The sequence below is a fragment of the Manis javanica genome, chromosome 8 (assembly GCF_040802235.1).
Source record: "Manis javanica isolate MJ-LG chromosome 8, MJ_LKY, whole genome shotgun sequence".
NCBI lineage: Eukaryota > Metazoa > Chordata > Mammalia > Pholidota > Manidae > Manis > Manis javanica.
Window position 1 is genome coordinate 92,903,104 of NC_133163.1, and position 24,673 is coordinate 92,927,776.

Consider the following 24,673-nt stretch of genomic DNA (forward strand, 5'->3'; position numbering starts at 1 on the left):
AAACATAGGGGTGCATATGTCTTTTTGAAACTGGGCTGCTGCATTCTTAGGGTAAATTCCTAGGAGTGGAATTCCTAGGTCAAATACTATTTCTATTTTTAGTTTTTTGAGGAACCTCCATACTGCTTTCCACAATAGTTGAACTAATTTACATTCCCACCAGCAGTGTAGGAGGGTTCCCCTTTCTCCACATCCTTGCCAACAATTGATGTCTTTTGGATGGTGGCCATCCTAACTGGGGTAACTGAAACACTCTCTCCCAACCCTGGGCCTCACCATACAACAAGGACCCTCACAAGGCTACCTTTGGTACAAAATTTGGTATGCACGTCATATAATTGCAAAATGGAATCTTTTTCTGTAAATAATTATTTTCTGTATAATGTAACCACTATCAAGAGACAAATAAAGTAAATGGTTAAAAAAAATTTGTCCTGAGATTTTGTTAGTACAGGTCTGCCTCTCAATCAGATTTGGCATTTAAATGTATACTGCTTGTGAAACATACCCTAAGAGTAAAAGTTGAGAAGGAATTTGTTTCTATCCTCACTAAATGAACAAAAGTTTTATCTAAAATTTGTATATAGCTTTAAAAAGTATTTAATAAATTTAAATTCTAAATAAATATTGACAACTGGTATTATAAAATGTGATGATACATTTGTGAAATTTGAGGTCTTACTATGTAAACCTTGATTGTACATTTCAAATATAAAACAAAAAAATTATACTGCTTGCATGGTGTGGGAAACTTAGCCCAGAAATTGTTTTCTGGTGATCCTGTCATGCAATAATGACAGATACAAATGAAAATGCTCTTGAGATAAAAGCATCCTTAAATTCAGGCCTCATAGAAGTCCTATAGATTAAGCCCCAACAAATATAAGCTCATTATTTGAAATTATAAATATATTAGGATTGGGCTACCATAGCTAATATTAAGAGAAACTATAAATAGAGTTAGATATCCAACAATTTCAAAAGTGGAATTATAGGATATAAAATATGAAATAAGACTGTTTAAAATGTGTTTATTTTTAATTTTTTTATTGAAGTATAGTTGATACACAATATTATACTGGTTTCAAGTATACAACATAGTGATTCAATAGTTATATACACTATTAAATCCTTACCTCAACTAGTGTAGTTACTATCTGTCAACATAGAATGATGTTACAGAATCATTGGCTATATTCTCTATGCTGTACTTTCATCCCTATGACTAATTTATATTATGATTGAAATTTTATGCCTTTCTATCCCTTTCACATATTTCACCCCTCCCCTGTTTAAAATGGTTAAACAAAAAATGGAATCAAAATTATGAGAAAGGAGGCATATTCCATCCAAAAAACTTAGAAGACCAATGAGCTTTGAAAAAGGACCTAAAAGAACATCTAGAAATAAAAAGCACAACTATAAAAATTAAAATTCAATGGAAAGGTTAAAAACACAGCTGAAAAAAAGAATTAATGAACTGGAAGACAAATCTGAAGAAACTACCTAGAATGTAACACAAAGGCAAAGAGTGAATTTAAGAGGCATGGAAGAAAGTCTAACACACATCAATTTGGAGATGAGGAAAAGGTACAGAGAAAAAGGGAAAGAGGCAATATTTAAAGAAGTAGTATCTGCAAATTTTCCAGAATCAATGAAAGACATGAACATTCAGGTTTAGGTAGCACAATAAATCCCAAACAGAATAAATATAAAGACATCTACACTAGGCACATTTGAATATCTTCAGGACACCAATGACAGAAGGTATTAAAAGTAGCCAAAGAAAAATGTCAATTTAAATATAAAGTAACATTTAAATGCAGAAAGATCTCCTCAATAGCAACCACAGAACCAGAAGAAAGTAAAGTAATTTTCTCAAAGTATTGAGATAAAGCAAATACTAACAAAGGACTAAAATGCAAGACAACAATGAAATGAAGTCAACAGTTCAAATGTTCTGAAAAGTCCTTTTATTGTTTGGGAATTACTCATGTTAAAAGTTTAAGATTAAGGTTAAAAAAAAAACCCATGGAGTATGTTACATTTATAAATGATCAAATCAGGATCAGTGAATATGGAAGAAAGTATATAAGTATATTAGAATTATTTGGAAAATCTTTTAAATTAGACAAGCACCTCTAAAGTTTCCACCAGCTGCAATCTTGTGTTACCACAAACTGACAATCATTGTTGCGAAGCTGTGTCCCTGTAAAGCATTCCACTGCTCAGGTGTGCTGGGGGGGCAGAAAATAAGGGGATGAACCACTGCTATACACTATCAAATTTCTCTACCAAAGTTAGATGAATAACAAGTAGTAAGCAGGTTACAGAGTAGAGCACTCTATTTTGAAAGGCTTTTAGAAGAAATCTCTACTCTTCAAATTTTAAAAAATAAAAACAAGTAATCTCTAGTAGCTATATTGGCAATCCTATATAGCTACTATGATCTCTAAAAATATTTATACTAATCTAAAAAAGAATATCATATTTCAAAGATTCTAATGTTGACATAATTCTTTCATAGAATTAATTAGAAGCCTCCACTTCTAAAATTCTTTAGGACTACCTGAAAAATAAGAGTGCTTTCTTTTCAAGGCAGAATAATTGACTGGACAGCATAAAATAAAGCAAAACTGAATCAAACCAAATGAGCTAAGATGCTTGGCAGAGTGCTACACACTGATAAAAATATTTTCCTTTTTTCAATTTATATCACATGATAAGAAACCAAATTAACCGGAGCATAGCCTATAAAAGCCACAGCATACTCTTCCTGTTATATTTATTCTTGGTCAAATTTTTTTAAAGCAATTTTGGCTTCAGAGAATAAGAATAAAGTAACCAAATATCAGGAAAAGATTTCTCTTTATTTTATCATGGAGTCAGTCACTTGTTAAATTTCTCAATTCCATCCAAACAAGTTCAAAGATTGATAATCCATAAAATACCTTTTGTATTCATAATTAAGGTTCAGGATGAGGAAAAAAAGGAACAAAGTAAAAAGAATAGAAATTTAATAAATTTAACCTAAGAGGAAGGGTATAATTAACAAAGATGAAAGTTTTTAAGTTTCCTGTACTTGAGAGCTTCATGAAAACAAAAGGATTAATGGAGAGGGGTATCAAAGATTAGAGGCATATTACAGATAAAATGATGACCTCTACATTTCTTTAGATATTGATAGTATGATGTTCCCAAAAAAGCTTCTTGAAATAGAACATAGATGTTTAATTTCTTCAGAATTCTATGTTAAATTTGTTAATATTTATACCTAATTAAGGACACAAGATTCCCCATATATACTTAGCTATATTATCTTTTCTAAAAAATCAAATTTTGTTTTCTATGCAGCTGCAGACATCTACTATCCCCTATACTACTTACCATGTGTTAGTATTACTAACACAACTTTCCCTCTGCTCTAAGCATTTTCCACACATGTACTCTAATATAAAGAAGTCAGTCGGATTCAAGCTACCAGCATGCTTATACAGATATGACTCTAGTTCAGATACCTACCCTGTTCCGGTGAGCATTGACTGATGCATAACGAACTGTCCCTCGAAAGCCTGCCACAGTTCGAGGCTACAACATAACAAAGCAAAGAATAATCAAATGAGCTTCAAATAGCAAAAGATTCAACATACTTGAGCCCATGAAATAGATGGGAGATTACTGTCACAGTGTATTACTGTCACAATAAGCACTTTATTGTGAAATTACAGAAATTAGAGACAATCTCTAAAACGTGTTTAAAAAATTGCTAACATTGTAGTTATCAATGAGTCCCATTTTCCTTCCTAAATTTTAACAAAGTGGCACTTATGACAAACTCTGCATTTAGAAAACATTAAATGCTTTCATATACACCCAGAAGCATGCCAAGCATAATAGCACATACATTAATATTCAGTCTCTGCTTACAAATAAGTATATTAATACTATGAGGAATCTCTAAGTAATCCAAGATGCAACCTCTTTAAGTCTTGGCTATTTCATCCAAACTCAATTTAAAGAGGGTGGCAATTGTTTTCCTCTCTATATATGCAATTCATATAGTCATAAATTCAAGTTATTGAGTACTTATTGTCAAGGGTACTGGGAATAAATACAAACATGAGTAATATATGAACCCAGTTCTCACAGAGCTCAACTGGAATGGGCCACACTCTCCTTACTTGGCCTACAAGACCATCCATGATCTGGCACTGGCCTCATTCAAAAAGGGATTTACTTGTGGTTTCTCCTATGACCAATTTTCTAGTTTGACTTTGCACTTGCTCTTTTCTCTTGCTGGAATGTCATCTCTTTGCATGCCTCCAAAGGCTAGCTGTTCTACTCCATAGTAAGCCCTCTGCTCAAATGTCTTTCCTCAGAGAAATATTCCTTAATCATCCTCATCTACAATACTACCTGCCCCTGCAATGCCACTCTCTTCTTTTGCTCTGCGTTTTTTTGTCATTACACTTTTCACTACCTAAAATTAATTTTAATTATATTTTTAACTTTTTTTATTGTTGCCTATCTTTGTCCATTGGAATATGACCTCTGTGATGGCAGGGTCTTTGTCTTGGTTTTACAGGAACTAAAACAAGTTCTGAGAGGTAAGTTAATTTGTTTGAGGACACAGAATTAGTAGGTGATAAAAAAAGGCATCAACCAAGGTTTCCTGACTGAAAATCGTAGTTTCCATTCTACTGCTTCACAAGGATCAAGTTAGTACCCTAAATATTCATGAATGACACTATAGCTCACTATGAAAATTGACAAACTTGAAAATGATCAGAGCCAATAATTTTTATTAGTAGACTTGTGTGATATAATGAGTTATAATACTTTGGTCATTCAGATGACCAAATATATATTCCTCCGTATATCTGGTCTTTCATCCACAGCTCTTGAAAACACTTCAGAGCCTTAAAAGTGAGATGGGTGTCTTGTCAATGAGAGACTTTCGGATCCCACCTAAGGGCAGGGGCTGGAGGTTGAATCAGTCAATGGCCAGTGATTTAGTCACTCATGACTATGCAATGCAACCCCCACAAAAACAGGCTCTCTTGGGTCTACCTTGCCTCTCTGTTGGAGAGCTTCCACGCTTGGGGAACTAGAATGCTCCCACGTGCCAATGAGCCAGGCCCCAAGCTCCACTAGAATAAAGGCTCCTTTATTTGGGATCTTACCCTATGTCTCTCTCTTAATCTGGCTGTTAATTTGTATCCCTTAAGGTATCCTTTATTAAACTGGTAAACAAATGTATTCCTGAGTTTTGTGAGCCACTCTAACAAATTATCCAACCCAAGGTTAACAGATTGTGGGAACCTCCAATTTGTAGCCTTGTGGGTAAAGCTGCAGTATTTCCAGAACCTCTAGTCTGGCCTTAGTCCATTTACATATCAATAGGTGTTTCTTCCTGCAGCTTCTGGGACAAGGGATAGAGAGAGGCTATTCTTTCCTCCCCTCTGTTGAGTAATGGGTCTGGCACCTGTTAGTCTCTAGGGATCTGCCCTCAGAGTTTCTCCTGGAAGGGGTGGGCAGTGAGGTGGGTGTGCACTGTGGCAGGAGAGACGGGGAGAGAGCAGTGGCCAGAGGGGTAGAACACAGCTGGGCCTCACTGTGAGCAATAAATGGGTTTCTCCCAGTCTAGCCTTTCCTTAGACTGATTTCGGTCAACCCAGTTTATTTGCCCCACTCTGGGATTACACTTCTTCTGGAGCTACACATCAGTTGGTCAGAAGCACAGGTAACTGCCTAGGGCTTGTGACTGGCATCTGGAGTTGGGGGTGGAGGACAGTCTTACAGGACGGAGCCCTTAACCTGGGTAATCCAGTGATGTCTCTGGGCAGACAGCATCAGAATTGAGTTGAGTTCTTGGACACCCCAGTGTGCAAGAATTGCTCAGTGGTGTGAATGTAGGAAACCTCCTCCCCAGCCCCCCTGCACATACACACACTGGAACTGTAACCTGAAAGGAGTTATACTGCTGGGTATAATATTGTTGTTGTGTCAGAATAAAATACACACTTGTTTACTTGGTAATTTTAAATTATCCTCAAATAACATTACTTTTGTAGTCAGAAAAAGGCTATAATAAATGCTATTTTAAAAATCTTCAGTTACAAGAATCATTTTGCTCATATAGCATTAAGATTCCTCCATTTGTTCATTTTTGTAATCTGTGTCTAATCTATTCAAATTCCTTTTCTATGTATTTTATTTCTTCAAGAAATTTCTCTTCCCCTTTAATTATTCCTTTTTGGTTTTAAGATTTGACTATTTTTAAAATACTCTTTGAATTTAATGACAAGTCTCTGTAATGAAGTTTCTACAATCTATTTAAATGCACTTTATTCTCTTAGCTGTCATTTATTGACAATCATAGTCAGTAGATCTCAGTATTTCCGTAAGGCAGCATGACTAAAAAATATCTAATATTCTCAGTTTGGATGATAGAACTTTGAAGTCAGAGAGTTTTCAAAAATTGTGTACGATGATCTATGAAAGCCTATTATCAACCCTTTTCACTAAAAAACATTTTACAGGTTATTCTTTTATACATTAACTGACCAGAGCCTTCCTTAACGAAAAAAATTTTGTAGCATATAATTTTTCCCAGTTACTTTCATTCCAAAACTGTCAAGGTGAAAATCTCCTGGCTTATTACCACACTCTGCAGCATAGTCCATGGTTACTTGGGCACCTAGCCTTCCCCTTGATGGATTATAGCCAAGACAAGCCCAGGAAAATATTTCCAGTTAAGAGTACCTCTTGCCTGGCTCTGACCTTAGTTCTCCATGGGAAGGTTGAGATAGAAGTAAAGAGGGATCATCTATGTAGAGAGATCTTGATATGGCTCATCAAAAGAATAATACCAGGTAAAGAGAATTCAGCCATCTACATAATGCAGAAAACACAACTCAGCCAGGATTCTCAAGATGGCAGTGTGAGTAGGGTGGCGGAAATCTCCTCTGAAGACCATATATATTTTGAAAATACAATGAACAACTATTCCTAAGAGTGACCGGAAGATACGGTACACGAGCCAGGCTACATATGTGAAATCCCAACATCTGACAGAAAAGGGTAGGTTACAAACCCGTGACCCTGCAGGATCCGAGCACTCTCCCCACCCCAGCTCACCGGCAGGAGGAAGGGAATCAGAGTTGGGAGGGAGTGGAAGCACAGGACTGCTAAATAACCAGCCCTGGTGATATGCCCTGGGAGCACAGACACACACTGCATGGTGCACTGGATACTGGAGGAGGAGAAAAGCAAGGTCAGAGATTGAGACTGTGAACAGGTTCCCACAGTCAGCTGCCCTGGGACAAAAGAAAAGCAGACACTTTAGAAGTCTTAAAGGGAGATTACTCAAGATGGCGGTGTGAGTAGGGCAGCAGAAAACTCCTCCCAAAACCATATATATTTTTGAAAATATAGCAAATACAACTATACCTAAAGAGTGAATAGAAGATACAGTACACCACCCAGGCTACATCTATATCGGTGAGAACTCAACATCTGATGGAAAAGCGTTAGACACAAAGCCGTGACCCGGCGGGACCCAAGCACTCTCCTCACCCCAGCTCACCGGCGGGAGGAAAAGAGTCAAGAGTGGGGAGGGAGTGGAAGCACAGGACTGCTAAATAACCAGCCCTAGTAATCTGCACGGGGAGCACAGACACACATTGCATGGTGTACTGGATATTAGAGAAACAGAAGTAAAATCTGAGATGGAGACTGCAAGCAGGTCCCCACAGCTGGCTCTCCTGGGACAAAAGAAAAGCTGGTGCTTTAAAAGTCTTAAAGGAATGAGGGCATAACAGGTGGACAAAAGCATCCTGGTACACTCAGCCCAGCAGGCTAGGAATCTAAGGAACTTCAGGTGCCCTAACCCCCTGGGTGGCAACACAGAAGCCCCTCACAGTGAGGAGCAGCCTGCTGTTCACTCCTGCCTGCTGGAGTTGCAAGCAAACTGGCCGACCCGTCATGTGGAGCAGCAACGCCCACAGCAACGACACAGTCTGCTCCCAGAGCACAGCTAACCAGGCCAGACCCAGAGGCTGCCCCAGCGTGCAGCTGCCCCGCACAGGCAGAGGAACCTGGGGCAAGGTCTGGAAGGCCGAAGGGGCACTGTTCTCTCAGGAGAACACACCTGGCATGTCTGCAAACGCTGCAGTGCCCTAGGCTATCCAGAGGGCTGCCCCACCCACAGCAGCTCAGGAGACTAACCCAGAGACTGCTCCTGGTGTGTGTGTAACTGGCACAGGCAGCGGAGAAGAGCAAGGTGACCAGCAGGCAGGAAGGGACTTTGTTCTACCAGCCAACACATGCACCACCTGCATGAGACAACTTCTATCACCATGAAAAGGTAGAAGACCTTGGTCCAGTCAAGAATAACTAAAACAATCTCAGAGAGAGGGCCTGCAAGATAGATATAACCAATCTTCCTGAAAAAGAATTCAAAGTGAAAGTCATAACCATGCTGACAGACCTGCAGAGAAATATGCAAGAGCTAAGGGAGGAACTCTGGAGGGAGATTAACAGAACTGATACAATCAATAAGACTTAAGAACAGACTGGATGAGGTACAAGAGACTGTTAGTGGAACAGAAATTAGGGAACAGGAATACAGAGAAGCTGAGGCAGAGAGAGATAAAAGGATCCCTAGGAAGGAAAGAATATTAAGAGAACTGTGTCACCAATTAAAATGGAACAATATTCACATTATAGGGGTACCAGAGGAAGAGAGAATAAAAGGGGTAGAAGTGTTTTTGAAAAAATAATTGCTCAGACCTGGTATAGGGGAGAGCCTAGTAAACATAATATTCTTCATGTAAGTGTAGATTAATGATAACAAAAAAAAAAAAAAAAGAAAAGGGAGATTACTCCCTGATAGGATAAAACTAACTGTAAATCAATGATTAATGCATGCTTTAAATATCCTTAATTTTGATCACTTAAAGGGTGTGAAATGATCGGCTATGGAGGTACATTTTTCTGATAATATTCCATTCTCTTAAAAAAAAAAAAAGCAGTTACTGTGTGGTGACCTCCAATGAGTTCTACACAATGATATAAAGGGCATATCAAAGTGTGGGCAAAGGGTCGGTTTGTGTTTATACAGAGGATCAAAGCCTAATTTGGCTACCCAGAAAATGAACTAAGATACGATATGAAGAAGAACTTCCAACATCAGCACTCTCTGGAAGACTCATACCAGAAGATGATCATCAAAAAACCTCAACAAAGATCCAGGCGCTGCTACAGCTGTAGCTGCATTCATCCCACCAGTTCCTGGACTTGCCATGGGAATGAAGAAGGAGATATCTAAGCTGGCCTGTGCATACAGTAAAACAACAAATTTGACTGGATCTATACTGTTGGAACTCAACCAAGAATTAGGAGAAGTGCAAGTTGCAGTGCTCCAAAATCTTGCGACTATAGACTATCTACTGTTAAAAGAACATATGGGATGTGAACAGTTTCCAGGAATGTGTTGTTTTAATTTGTCTGATTTTTCTCAAACTATTAAAATTCAGTTAGACATTATTCATTATATCATTGATAAGTTTTCACAAATGCCTAGGGTACCTAACAGGTTTTCTTGGTTTCACTGGATATGGCTGGTAATTGTAGGTCTGCTTTTGTTATGTAGCTGTATTCCTATTACGTTAATGTGTGTGCGCAATGTAATTAGTAGCTTAAAACCTATACATGCTTAAGTTACTCTACAAGATGATATGTCAAAGAAATAATCAATCTTCCCATGTTTTCTTACGCCTGCTACTTCTATAGCTTTTCTTCTTCCTTCCTAATTACAACCCTTAAATAGAATTCGTGCCTCATATCAAATTTACTGAGTATCATACTTCCTCCAAGTGGTAAGGATACCTCAAGACAAATGCTGGGCATAGAAGCCACAGGGCATAAATCTGCAAAGAAGTAAAAAGCTAACCTTTTCAAACAATATTGCCTCTCTCTCACTTACCAACTTTACATTTCCCTGTATGGCCCCGGAAGATGACTGGTTAGCCAGAGACGGGTAAGATTTCCTCAAGGGAGGAACAATCTAAGACAGGCACAGTTGCAGGGGGGCCATAAGGTGAGAAATTGGGGATCAACAGAGGTGAGGCTTAGAACCTCAATCCCCTGGTTTTGAGAGAAATCTTCTGCATCCGTGGATGTTTTATTGCCCTTGTCTAGCTTAGATTAACACATAGTCTACAGGCACACACCAGATCATCTACATTTGCTCTCTTACAACTCTAAACTATGTTTTCTACCTTTATCTTGCATCTACCTACCACCTCAGCATTTTATTAAAAATAATAATAATAATAATAATAAAGGGAGAAATGTGGGATCCACGTATAAATTAAGTATAAAAATCAAATGAATATTCATATTTGACCTGATTGTTTATAGTTCGTAATGCGTGATCAAAACCGAAAGTTTCTGTGATGACTGCCCTTGTACTGTTCACCATGTAAGAACTTATTCACTATGTAAGAATTTGTTCTCCATGTAAGAACTTGTTCGTTATGCTTCAGAAGACTGGAGACTGATGAAAATTAGGCTTGGGGTGGATTAATGACTGTACATTGAGCATTGAGTCCCCTATACAGAATTTTATTGTTGTTAACAACCATTTGATCAATAAATATGAGAGATGCCCTCTCAAAAAAAAAAAAATAATTGCTGAAAACTTCCCCAAGCTGGGGAAGGAAATAGTCTCTCAGACCATGGAAGCCCACAGATCTCCCAACACAAGGAACCCAAGGAGGACAATGCCAAGACATATAATAATAAAAATGGCAAAGATCAATGACAAGGACAGGGTATTAAAGGCAGCCAGAGAGAGAAAAAAGGTCACCTACAAAGGAAAACCCATCAGGCTATCATCAGACTTTTCAACAGAAACCTTACAGGCCAGAAGAGAATGGCATGATATATTTAATGCAATGAAACAGAAGGGCCTTGAACCAAGGATACTGTATCCAGCAAGATGATCACTTAAATTTGAAAGAGGGATTAAACAATTTCCAGATAAGGAAAAGTTGAGGGAATTTGCATCCCACAAAAAAACTCTACAGGGTATTTTCAAGGGACTGCTCTAGATGGGAGCACTCCTAAGGCTAAATAGATGTCATCAGAGAAAATAAAACCATAGCAAAGATAGCAGACCAACCAAATACTAACTAAAGGCAAAAAAAAAAAAATCAACTATCCTCAAAAGAAGTCAAAGGAAACACAAAAGAGTACAGAATAAAACACCTAATATATAAAGAGTGGAGAAGGAAGAATAAGAAGGGAGAGAAATAAAGAATCATCAGACTATGTTTATAATAGCGTAGTAAGTGAGTTAAAGTTAGACGGTTAGTAAAGAAGCTACCCTTGAACCTTTGGTAACCACAAACCCAAACCCTGCAATGGCAGTGAGTACATATCTATCAATAATCATCCCAAATGTAAATAAAATGAATGCACCAATCTAAAGAAACAGTACTAGAATGGATAAAAAAGCAAGACCCATCTATATGCTGCTTATGAGAGACTCACCTCAAACACAAAGACATACACAGACTAAAAGTGAAGGGATGGAAAAAGATATTTCATGCAAACAACAGGGAGAAAAAAGCAGGTGTTGCAGTACTTATATCAGACAAAATAGACTTCAAAACAAAGAAAGTAACAATAGATAAAGAAGGACAATACATAATGACAAAGGGGAAGGTCCAACATAAGGATATAAACATTATAAGTATCTTTGCACGGAACACAAGAGCACAGACATATGTGAAACAAATACTAACAGAGTTAAAGGAGGAAATAGAATGTAGTGCATTTATTTTAGGAGACTTCAACACACCATTCACTCCAAAGGAAAGATCAACCAGACAGAAAATAAGTAAGGACACAGAGGCACTGAACAATACACTAGAACAGATGGAATTAACAAACATCTACAGAACTCTACACCCAAAAGCAGCATAATACACATTCTTCTCAAGTGCACAGGGAATATTTTCCAGAATAGACCACATACTAGACTAGGCCACAAAAAGAGCCTCAGTAAACTGAAAAAGATTTAAATTCTACCAACCAACATCTCAGAACACAAAGGTATAAAATTAGAAATAAATTGTACAAAGAAAACAAAAAGGCTTACAAACACCTGGAAGCTTGACAACATGCTCCTAAATAATCAATGGATCAATGACTGAGTTAAAACAGAGATCAATCAATATATGGAAACAAATGACAACAACAGCACAAAGCCCCAACTTCTGTGGGACGCAGCGAAGGCAGTATTAAGAAGAAAGTATATAGCAATCCAGGCCTATTTAAAGAAGGAAGAACAATCCCTAATGAATAGTCTAAATTCACAGTTATTGAAACTGGAAAAAGAAGAACAACTGAGGCTCAAAGTCAGCAGAAGGAGGGACACAATAAAGATAACAGAAGAAACAAATAATATTGAGAAGAATAAAACAATAGAAAAAAAATCAATGAAACGAAGAGCTGGTTCTTTGAGAAAAGAGCCAAAATAGATAAACCCCTAGCCAGACTTCTTAAGAGAAAAAGACAATCCTCACACATAAACAGAATCAGAAATGAAAGGAAAAATCATGACAGACACCACACAAATACAAAAAATCATTAGAGAATATTTTGAAAATCTATACAAGCTGCATAACCTAGAAGAAATGGACTACTATCTAGAAAAATACAACCTTCCAAGACTGACCAAGGAAGAAACAGAAAATCTAAACAGAACAATTACCAGCAAGGAATTGAATCGGTAATCAAAAAATTACGTAAGAACAAAACCCTTAAACCAGATGGCTTCACTGCTGAATTTCATCAAACATTTAGTGAAGACCTAATACCCATTCTCCTAAAAGTTTTTGAAAAAAATAGAAGAGGAGGGAATACTTCCAAACTCATTCTATGAAGCCAGCATCACTCTAATACCAAAACCAGGCAAAGACACCACAAAAAGAGAAAATTACAGAGCAATATCCCTGATGAACATAGATGCAAAAATACTCAACAAAATATTAGCAAACCGAATTCAAAAATACATCAACAGATCATACACCATGGTCAAGTGGGATTCATCTCAGGGATGCAAGGATGGTACAACATTTGAAAATCCATCATCATCCACCACATCAACAAAAAGAAGGACAAAAACCACATGATTATCTCTATAGATGCTGAAAAAGCATTTGACAAAATTCAACATCCATTCATGATAAAAACTCTCAACAAAATGGGTATAGAGGGCAAGTACCTCAACATAATAAAGGCCATATATGACAAATTCACAGCCAACATCATACCTAACAGTGAGAAGCTGAAAGCTTTTCCCTTAAGATCGGAACAAAACAAGGATGCCCACTCTCTCCACTGTTATTCAACATAGTACTAGAGGTCCTAGCCATGGCACTCAGACAACACAAAGAAAGGCCCCCAGATTGGTAAGGAAGAAGACAAACTGTCACTTTTTGCAGGCGACATGATATTGTACATAAAAAACCCTAAATACTCCACTCCAAAACTACTAGAACCAATATGTGAATTCAGCAAAGTTGCAGGATACACAATTAATACAGAGAAATCTGTTGCATCCCTATACACTAACTATGAACTAGCAGAAAGAGAAATCAGGAAAACAATTCCATTCACAATTGCATCAAAAAGAATAAAATACCTAGGAATAAACCTAACCAAGGAAGTGAAAGACCTATACCCTCAAAACTACAAGACACTCCTAAGAGAAATTAAAGAGGACACTAATAAATGGAAATTCATCCCATGCACTTGGCTAGGAAGAATTAATATTGTCAAAATAGCCATCCTGCCTTAAGCAGTCTACAGATTCAGTGAAATTCCTATCAAAATATCAATAGCATTCTTCAATGAACTGGAACAAATAGTTTTAAAATTCATATGGAACCACAAAAGACCCCAAATAGCCAAAGCAATCCTGAGAAGGAAGAATAAAGCAGGGAGGATCTCATTTCCCAACTTCAAGCTCTACTACAAAGCCACAGTAATCAAGACAATTTGGTACTGGCACAAGAACAGACCCACAGACCAGTGGAACAGAATAGAGAGTCCAGATATTAACCCAAACATATACAGTCAATTAATACAAGATAAAGGAGACATGGATATACAATGGGGAAAAGACAGCCTCTTCAACAGCTGATGTTGGCAATACTGGACAGCTACATGTAAGAGAATGAAACTGGATCATTGTCTAATCCCATACGCAAAAGTAAATTAAAAATGGATCAAAGACCTGAATGTAAGTATTGAAACCATAAAACTCTTAGAAGTAAACATAGGCAAAAATCTCTTGGACATAAACATGAGCAAATTCTTCATGAACATATCTCCCCAGGCAAGGGAAAGAAAAGCAAAAGATGAACAAGTGGGACTATATCAAGCTGATAAGCTTCTGTACAGCAAAGGACACCACTAATAGAACAAAAAGACATCCTACAGATGGCAGAATATATTCATAAATGACATACCTGATAAAGGATTGATATCTAAAATATATAAAGAGCTCATGTACCTCAACAAACAAAAGCAAATAACCCAATTAAAAAATGGGCAGAGGACCTGAACAGACACTTTTCCAAAGAAGAAATTCAGATGGCCAACAGGCATATGAAAAGATGCTCCACATCACTAATCATAAGAGAAATGCTAATTAAAACCACAATGAGATCTCACCTCACACCAGTAAGGATCACCACCATTCAAAAGACAGACAACAACAAATGTTGGCAAGGATGTGGAGAAAGGGGAACCCTCCTACACTGCTGGTGGGAATGTAAATTAGTTCAACTATTGTGGAAAGCAGTATGGAGGTTCCTCAAAAAGCTCAAAATAGACTTACCATTTGACCCAGGAATTCCACTTCTAGGAATTTACCCTAAGAATGCAGCAGCCCAGTTTGAAAAAGACATATGCACCTCTATGTTTATTGCAGCACTATTTACAATAACCAAGAAATGGAAGCAACCTAAGTGTCCATCAGTAGATGAATGGATAAAGAAGATGTGGTACATATACACAATGGAATATTATTCAGCCATAAGAAAACAAATCCTACCATTTGCAACAACATGGATGGAGCTAAAGGGTATTATGCTCAGGGAAATAAGCCAGGCACAAAAAGACAAGTATCAAATGATTTCACTCATCTGTGGAGTATAAGAACAAAGCAAAAGCTGAAGAAACAAAACGGCAGCAGACTCACAGAACCCAACAATGGACTAACAGTTACCAAAGGGAAAGTGACTGGGGAGGATGGGTGGGCAGGGAGGGATAAGGGGGAAAAGGGGCATTACGATTAGCAGACATTAGGGCACGGGAGCGCTGTACAACACAGAGAAGACAAGTAGTGATTCTATAGCATCTTACTATGCTGATGGACAGTGACTATAATGGGGTATGTGGTGGGGAGTTGATAATGGGGGGAATCTAGTAACCACAGTGTTGCTCATCTTATTGTATATTAATGATACCAAAATGAAAAAAAAAAGAAAGCACAACTCAACCCAATGGGAGAAAAACAGCTCTATATACAAATAATTCTTAATCTAATCAGAATTATAACAGTAAGAAGGAAATGTATTTAAGTTAAAAGAACACAGTGAACAATTCAAAAAGTAAGGGAAGTCCTGTGTTGGAAAAGAGTTTGATATGGTTGAAGCAAATGGTAAAGAAAAAATAATGGAAAAGTGGGCTAGAATCAGAGTAAGTACGCCTTGAATGTTATATTGAGTTGTTTGGCTTATAATGTGCAGGCAAATGGGATTCATCAAAAAAAAATTGGGGTGACGTTAACTCTGCTGAAAGTATAAAGGATAGACTGGAAGGAGAAGGTAGGGAGACCAGTGAGGAAACTAATAATTCAAACAAGAAACCAGTAGACTGGTACAAAGATAGCAGTGTGAATGTGAAGGAAGGGATGAATGTTAGAGACAGAATGAGCTTTTCAAAGAGTCAGTCTAGAAGGAGAAGGGAAGGACTCCAGGCATGAGCACAGACCTGTTGGCAAACCAAAGGGCAAGGACTGGGGAAAAAAGCCTGGAGAACTATGTAATAAATCCCCCAATGGAAATTAGAGCCCCAATTCTGGAACGATAATAGAGAAGAAGACTAAAAAATTTTCTTACATAGGTCAATACTGCCCTAGGCACTGTAAGCTTCAGCTCAGTGGTTAAGAAGGAAGCAGCAGGAGAAAACACGGCATTCCAAGGACTGGCACACAAAGAGCCAATGTGAGGTGCCAGCTGGAGGGCTAAGTAAATTGGGGCACACTCTAAATCAGGAGGAAAAAAACGAGCATGCAGATTCAAATCATCAGGTAAATAAAAGTTCAACTCTGAAAATGTGTGGATCAAAGTATTATAAATATATATAATTCAGGACTTCTTTGTATCTCAGATCCCTATTTAATGTAACTGGTTATATGAATCTACACATGCAATCAAATTTCATATACCATCCCTTCCACCCATCAAAAGAAAAAGTACATGTAAAAAATAGTGAAATCCAACTCAGGTCTGTACTTGACTTAATAACTGTATACTAATATTAATTTCCCAGTTTTGACAATGTACTATGATTTTATAAGATATTATCACTGGTGCAAGCTAGGTCAAGAGTACACAATAACTGTACTGTTTTAGAAAAGCTCCCTGAATTGGCTGCAAAACACATACTCAGGTCTACAGAAGAGAGAAGAAAGCAAAACAAGGGACTGGTTAATGTACAATTTAGAATGGAGGTTATGTCTAGGGCTACAATGGCCAATATAATAGCTACTTGAAACTAAATGAAATTTAAAATTTAGTTCCTCACTTTCTGTGGCCTTAATTCAAGTGCTCAGGAGCAACGCTGCCAGTGGCCACCACATGAGACAGCACAGACACAGAACACTTCCTTCTCTGTAGAAAGCTCCGTGAGGCAGTGCTTGAGGAAGGGAAAGGAATGATATCAGGAAAGGACCCACACTGCACTTCCAAGGTGGTAATGACCTATTTTTTAACCTAGATGGAGTCTATGGCTGTTTTAATATTCTTCCTTAAAATTTTTACATGTGTTTTTTACACTCTTCTGGAATATATGCAGCAAGACAAAAAATATATATATTAGTTTTTGCAGATAATATGATGGCATACCTACAATCCAGCCAACTCAATTCAAGCTTCCTAAAAGCAATAAATGAATTAAAATTGTACTTTATGAAACAAACCTACAAAAGCAACTTTTGATTTTATACTAGTAGAATAATATGAGAAAATGATTTCAGTCATAATCATGATCCAAAAAATTGTGAAATTGGTTTTATTCGAGATTTAAGAGCTTTAAAGAAAATTATGAAATACTACTGGCATAGAAACCGTAAAAGGAACTAGCTGTTAATACACAAATAAAGGGAAAGAAAGTTCACTCCTCACACAGCCTGGGCTACATTTGACCACAATAATATTCTCTCAGCTCCCTTCCCTCTTTCTTCTACAGTGCTAATATGAACCCTACCCAGGTTAAACTCAATTCTTGGACTAAACTGCACCTCTAAACAAGCTGTTAAAGTGTCTGGAGAAAAACACAACTGCACTGGCAATCTTACCTTAAATTACCATAATACTCAAATAAGCTTTCAGCAGAACCCAGCAATCTACTTTCCTCGTCAGTTTACTCTCTCCCTCTCCATAACTATTTCACATGTCCTCTTCTCTCTTCAACCTCCAACGCCACTCTGCACTCTAAGCAAAAGGCCTTGCCTCTTTCTGCACTGTGAAAATAGAAGCCATGAGGGCAAACCTCAGCTTCCCACTACCAAATCTAAATGCCTACCTGGCTCTGTGCCCACTTATTCTGCCTTTACTCAGTTACAATGGGAGTGTTCTTGTTCTTATATACTGGGCTAACCTCATCATTTGTGCCAGGATTCCTTCCCGTCAGCTGTGCAAGGACTTGGCTCCTATAATCATTCCTGCTCTGTCCTATATCATCAATTTTTTTCATGTCTACTGAGTATTGTCATCAGTAATGCAAGCATGCTATAACAACTGCCCTTTAAAAAAATGTATTAGGGAAGGAAAAAGGGAGGAGAGGGAGGAAGGGAGGATTTCACATCCTTTTCAACCACTCCCCTGCTTCACCACTGCTCTTTAGAACAAACACTCCCCCAGAGCTGCCCATGCTCCCTTTCTCCTTCCACTTCCTCTCCCCAGCTCTCCCTAACCCACCCCAATTACATCTGCATCGCCCTAACAGAACCACTCTCAGGGACATCACCAGTAGCAAATCCAGATGGTCAGTTCTCACTTCCCACTTTACCTGACCTACCAGGAGCATGTGACACAGGTGATTACCACCCCACACACCTGGAGCACCTTCTTCACTTTGCTCCCAAGAGACCACACTCCAGATTTTCTTCCAGCCTCACTGGCTGATCCTCCTCCTCCTCACTCTTCTTGGGTAGTTCATAGTTCTCTGTCCACCTTGGAGCTGCTGAAGTGACCCAATGGCTCACACTCAAAACCTCTTTTCTTATCTAGCTATACCTTCTTCCTAAATGATCTAATTTAGTTCCTTTCTTTAAAAAATTACCATTTATTTGTAAACATTATGAGCAAATGATTCCTAAATTTCTATTATCTCCAGCATTTGATTTCTTTCAGCTACAGATTACTATATCAGATCACCTTCTTGTTATTTCCCTGAACTCCAAGAGGTACCTTAAACTGATCAACAAAACTGCTCTTCGTCCTTCTTCCCCATCAGTGTTAATAGCATGAACATTCATTCAGGACAAACATTTAGAAGACCTTCTTGACTCTTCTTTTTCCTTCCAGAAGAAAGTCTTATTAAGCTATCTTTAAAATATATCCTAAATATGACCATTTCTTACCATCTTCCTTGTACTACCTTAATGCTCTAGGTCCCAGCCACCAATGATCAATGGGCCATGGCATTAGCCTTCTAATTTGTCTTTCTGATTCCACTCTTGCTCTCAATAGTCTCTTCTTCACAGCCAAAAAAAAAAAAAAAACAACTAAAAATTGAAAAACTGTTATTTAGAATAGAAATGGAACCCAGAAATATACTCAAATCCAATAAACTGCACAGAACCTAAGTTCTTTACCTATCTGGCTACCAATTAACACAAGAACATCACTGATAAAACCAAAGATAGTCTCCCCATAAATTTTTAGGCCCTTAAATTCTCACGTGGCTATGTTTAAAATAAAATCTACTTCTGTGTGTAACTCTACTATACAGTTAGCTTATTGACAGATCATATAACATATTACACAACAACCCTACTCAAAATTTTCCAAAGGCTTTCTATAACACTTAGAATAAAATCCACCTCTTTTGCAAAATAATACACAATCTGGATTCTACCAACTTCTTAAATCTCATCTCTCTCCACTTAAATCTCATCTCCCTCTCTTTATGCTATGCTATGACCACAACGGTCTTCCTGCTTTTCCTTGAACCACCAAACTCCCCCTGCCTCAGAGCCGCCTAGGATACTCTCCAGATACTCACATGACTAGCTCTCATACTTCATTCAACTCTTAATTGCATACCTCCTCAGAGAAGCCTTTTCTAATACCTCCAAGTCTCCTATCCTCAATGCCTATCACTCTGTATGTCAATACCCTGCTTTGTGTGTCTTCATAACATTTAATCACTACCTAAAATTATGTATTTAATTGTGTATTACCTGTCTTCTCCACTAAAAAAGAGCCTTGTTTTGGTCTGCTTGTTCACTGCCATAGTCCCAGCACCCAGATCCATAAATGACAAATATGTGCTCATTAAATATCTGTTTTATGAGAGATGAAACAATAACTTGGTAATATTCTAAAAACTAGAAAAAAGAGATACTTGGAATAGAAATAGGATTTCATAAATATAGTCATATCTAATAGGCTACATAGAACCTAAATTTACCACCTACCTTCACTAGACCTTTACAAGGCCTTCACTACCTTTACAAGACCTTCACTAGAACGAAGGTGTTCTCATAATTTCTAGGTGCTGAAATTCTCATGTGCCCATATTTTAAATATAATTTACATTTATGTATACAACTCTATTGCATATATATTATATATCTATATTTTAAATATAATTTACACTTATACAACTCTATTATATATGTATACAACTATATTATTATATTAAATGTGTTTCAACTTCTATACAACTGATCTGCCAGAAATTAAAGTCAGAATCATTACCAAATTAAAACAAAACTAAAGGTAAAAGTAGACATTAGAAGAACTGTGGTGGGAGATTAACTGCTGGTATGACAACATGAAGTCTTCCACTAACAGGCTCTCAAGCAAAATTAGTGAAAAGTACTTTAGGAAACAACTAAATCCTTCAGAAATAGTCCTTAGGGGCAAACAATAAATGAAGAAACACTATTCAAGGAAACCTATGAAAACGCGATGAGAAAGGCTAAAGTCTATGGTACTTGAACCCAAACCCTCCCTCCCTCCTTTCCTCAGATCAGCAAGGGTGGCTCCACTTCAGACTGATGCAGCCCCCAACCCAGGGCACCTTCCTTCCCCGTTTCCAACCACAGGGCTTTATTTCCATAGGAGCAGCACTTCAGCATTTCTCATCTTCTCCCAGCTGCTTGTTGCTGAGAAGGCTAAGTAAGTCCTGGGCAAGTGCAGGTGGAGATGTGAAAGCTCCTTTCTTGTACTCAGCCTCCAGTCATGGAATGGAGGCTCTACCTGGGGCATAGTGTGCTGAAAATACTGAAGCCCTAGCAGCCATGAGGCTGTGGTTCCATGTCAGGCGAGGCAAGATGAGAGACCTCAGGCTGCTACTCCCATCTCAACCTAAGGGCTTAGCCTCTAAAGTGAAGAGGTCACTCAGAGAGCAGCTTGCCAAAGAAGCTTTGCTTCATGCCCAAATCCAGAGCCCTGGCTCAGAGATTTTGCCTGGGAACAGAAGACTGTAAAAAAGATACCTCCAAATCTCTTCCCAAAGAAATGTATTTCATTTGTGACAGTGAAATTTAAACCTAATTCCTCTCTAAAAAATAGTGGAGGCTGTGGGAAAGGGAATTGAGAGGCAATTCATGGATCTAATGAAGATACAGCTTAGTCTATAGGCTGGCAAGGAAAGAATCAGGGGAATAAAACATTTGGGAGGAGTCCTCCTGAGGTCAGAACAAGTATCAAACTCAGACTTCAGAAACTATTCCATTTTAGGAGCCACAAATTGATTACATTAGTTTGTCAAGGAATTTATGCCCCAGGACACTGCTGTAAACAGCAGAGTAATCAGTGGAGCTTAATAAATGGATGTGGTCAGGGAAAGCACAGACAAAGGGCCATGCCAGTACCACTGTCTTTCCAGGGTGACCGTGGGTAGACCCAAAGATGCAACTCCCTGAGGAACCAACAGTGATTTAATACTGTGTCTGGGGGATGATCCAGTTAGCCACTAAACAAAAACACAAGCAAATAACAGTAACAAGCCCCGAAAGGGGGGACCCAGGATCACCACAATATATTACCTAAAATTTCCAGTTTCCAACAAAAATTATAAGGCATGCAAACACACAAACTGTGATCCTTACATGGAGGAAAAAAGCAGGCAACAGAAACTGCTTGTGAGAGTAACTAGATGCTGGATTTAATAGGAAAACATTTCCAAGGAGCCATTATAAACATGTTCCCAGAACCAGTGGAAAGCTTGATTAAAAGTTGTAAGGAAAGTATGATGATAATGTCATATTGAATAGAAGTGCCAATAAAGAGAAAAAATTTAAAAGAACCAAATAAGAAATCTGGACATGAAATGTACAATTACTAAAATAGAAGAAAAATGTAGACTATAGAAAGAGCCCCTGGTCCTCAAAGGCTAATGTGCCTCAAAGGCTAAAGGCTTACTACAAGACCACTCTAAATCTTCATCTTTAATCTACTTTTTTTTAAAGCCATGACTTTCAATAATAAAATCAATTACATTCTGAAGGGTCCCCACCAGTAAGATGGCAAACTTCCGGCTTCTCTTCGGGGTCCTCAGTTCCCGCCGGTGCCACCTGAAGCCCAATCACCTCTCGCCCCCCTCCCAATCCCAGCACCTAGCCAACAGCCACCAGCCCCGTAGAAGTGACACCTCAATCAATTCATGCCCCCTCCTATATAACCCAGCACCTTTCCCTAATAAAGCGGAACTCTCCGGTGAATTGCTGCTATGTGTCGCTCCTTTCCTTTCATTGGTGCCGAAACCCGGGAGACGGGACACCCCAACTGGGCCCCGTCTTCCCCCGACACCAGCAGCAGCTTGCCCTCGTCCTCTTTTTCTGGCGCTGGCTCATCACACTCACCACTCCTCTCTGGCCTTTAGGTAAGTTTTCCCCCCGGAGTGGGCCACTCTTCCCCGAGCTATCGCAGTGCCATTGACCGTGATCGTCCGGCAAGGCCCTGACGCTCGGGGATGAGGAGGGAACGCTCCCCGCCTCAGGCCTTCACGGCTGCGGCGGACCCTCAGGCCCCTCCCCAAACAGCCATAAATCCCCGCCTCAAGCCTTCACGGCTGCGGCGGATGCTCAGGCCCCTCCTCCGACAGTCATAAATCCCCACCTCAGGCCTTCACAGCTGCGGCCGACTCTCAGGCACCCCCCTCCAACAGCCATAAACGAGGTGACTCCTTTGTGGATGAGAACGCTCCCTTTTCCCCCCCTCCTCCTTCTGCTCCGTCTGCCGAAAACGCCTAGCGCTAGGTACCTTGGGACTCCGGCACTCTGCCTTCTTAGGGAAGTCTGGGTGACGACCCACACTTCCCAAGAAATTCCGACTCGTATATGAGTTTCCGCAGACCACCAAGGATCATCGGGGATGCCCTTTGTCTCCTTGTGGTCTGCCTCCAGTCCGAGGATCTCCGTTTGTCTTCCCCTGTTTGTCTCCTTCTCTGTCCTTTAGCCATGGGAGCCTCCTCATCCCTCCCTGAAAGTTCACCTCTTGAACACCTGCTTAAGCATCTGGCTACCCCCTCCCTGACACCTGATATAAAACCAAAACTTCTCCATAAATATTGCTCCCAAGATTGGCCAACATACCCCCTAGACAATAACAACCAATGGCCCGCAGGGGGAACTCTTGATCCTAACATCACTCGCGATCTTTTTAACTACTGCCAGCGCCTGAAAAAATGGAAGGAGATTCCCTATATCAAAGCTTTCTGCCTCCTCCTCTCCCCGCCCCTTCCCAAGTTCTCCTAGCCTACAAGCTGCCGCCCCCGCAGAAGCCTCCCGTTCACTCCCTTCCCCTTCTTCTCCTACAACAGCCCTTCTCCCTTCCTCCCCAACCATCTCCTCCCCCATCTCACCTCCTCCACCTTCATTCCCTGCAGATTAAGCCTGAGCCTTTCAGCCCCCCTTTAACTAGGTCCCAAGAGCCTCCTCCGTCTTTGCCCTCATCACCTGTTTCTCCCCTGTTAGGGACCGCCTTTGTCTTCTCACATGTTTGTAGGGAGAATGGGAAAGCACCTTCCCCCATGTCTGAACGCAGCATGGGAAGGCACAAGCTAGAGAACAACCAGTGCAGTCCTTAGAAGTTATCTGTCCACAAAAACATATCTTGCCAAGACTCCTCACTCTGAAAATAGGGAGACCTTGAAGATGTGTAGAAACACCGCCCCTGCTTCTAAATATGCCCTTCCCCCACTTGCAGATGTGGCAGGAATGGAGAACAAAGAACATTCTGTTTACGTATTCCATAAGCAATTAACTAGAGCCCTGCTGCAGCTCAGTTAGTAGAGCATGGGACTCTTAATTCAGAGTCATGAGTTCAAGCCCAACTAGAGCGGCAGAAGTAAGCAGCTGGGCTGCTAGCTGGCGACATGTGGGTCCGATTCTATCTTTCTTTATTTTCTTTGCCCCCCTTCTGCACTTCAGGACCTGCTCGACTAGGCACGGCTAGACCGCGTCACTCCCCCACAGACTGAGCCAGAACCCTTCAGTCCCCCTCAGACTCAGTCCCAAGAGCCTCCCAAAATTATCGCCCCTCCGGGAGGTAGCAGGATCCAAAGGCAGCATGCGCATTCACATCCCTTTCTCCTTAAGAGATTTAGCCCAACTAGAGAAACGCCTAAGTTTCTTTTCCACTGATCCCATGACATACATCAGGGAGTTTCAATAGACCCTCCAGTCTTACAGCCTCACACATCATGACATTTTCATGCTCCTGGCCAATACTCTCCTCCCTGAAGAGCGTAGATGAGATTAGGACTTCGCCCAAATGCAGGCTACTGAAATCCACAGGACTGACCCCACCTATCCCCCTGGCCCCACTGCTGTCCCCGAACAAGACCCACACTGAAATTATAACACCGCCATGAGTCTCCGCTCTCGAGATATTTTTGCCTCCTGCTTAATAGCAGGTCTGAAAAAGGGCAGCTTGTAAAGTAGTCAATTTTCAAAAGCTCCAAGACATAATTCAAAAGAGAGATGAAATCCCCTCCGAGTTCTTAGACAGACTCACTCAAGCCCTATTACAGTATACCAGCCTGGACCCAGAAACACCTGAAGGAAGACATGTCCTTATGACATACTTCCTAGCTCAAGGCTACCCCGACATTAAAGCTAAACTCAAAAAGT

The 24,673-nt window shown here is 39.5% G+C and overlaps 1 protein-coding gene across 4 annotated transcripts in view; it reads right to left on the reverse strand.

Moving 5' to 3' along the window:
- The window catches only part of TTBK2 (tau tubulin kinase 2), a 210,033-nt gene that overhangs the window by 45,721 nt on the left and 139,639 nt on the right, over positions 1-24,673 (reverse strand). For all 4 annotated transcript variants that reach the window (XM_037018911.2, XM_073211699.1, XM_073211700.1 and 1 more), the window contains one exon: positions 3,523-3,588. In XM_037018911.2, coding sequence (XP_036874806.2) covers positions 3,523-3,588 — 66 coding nt within the window. The remainder of the gene's footprint in view (positions 1-3,522; positions 3,589-24,673) is intronic.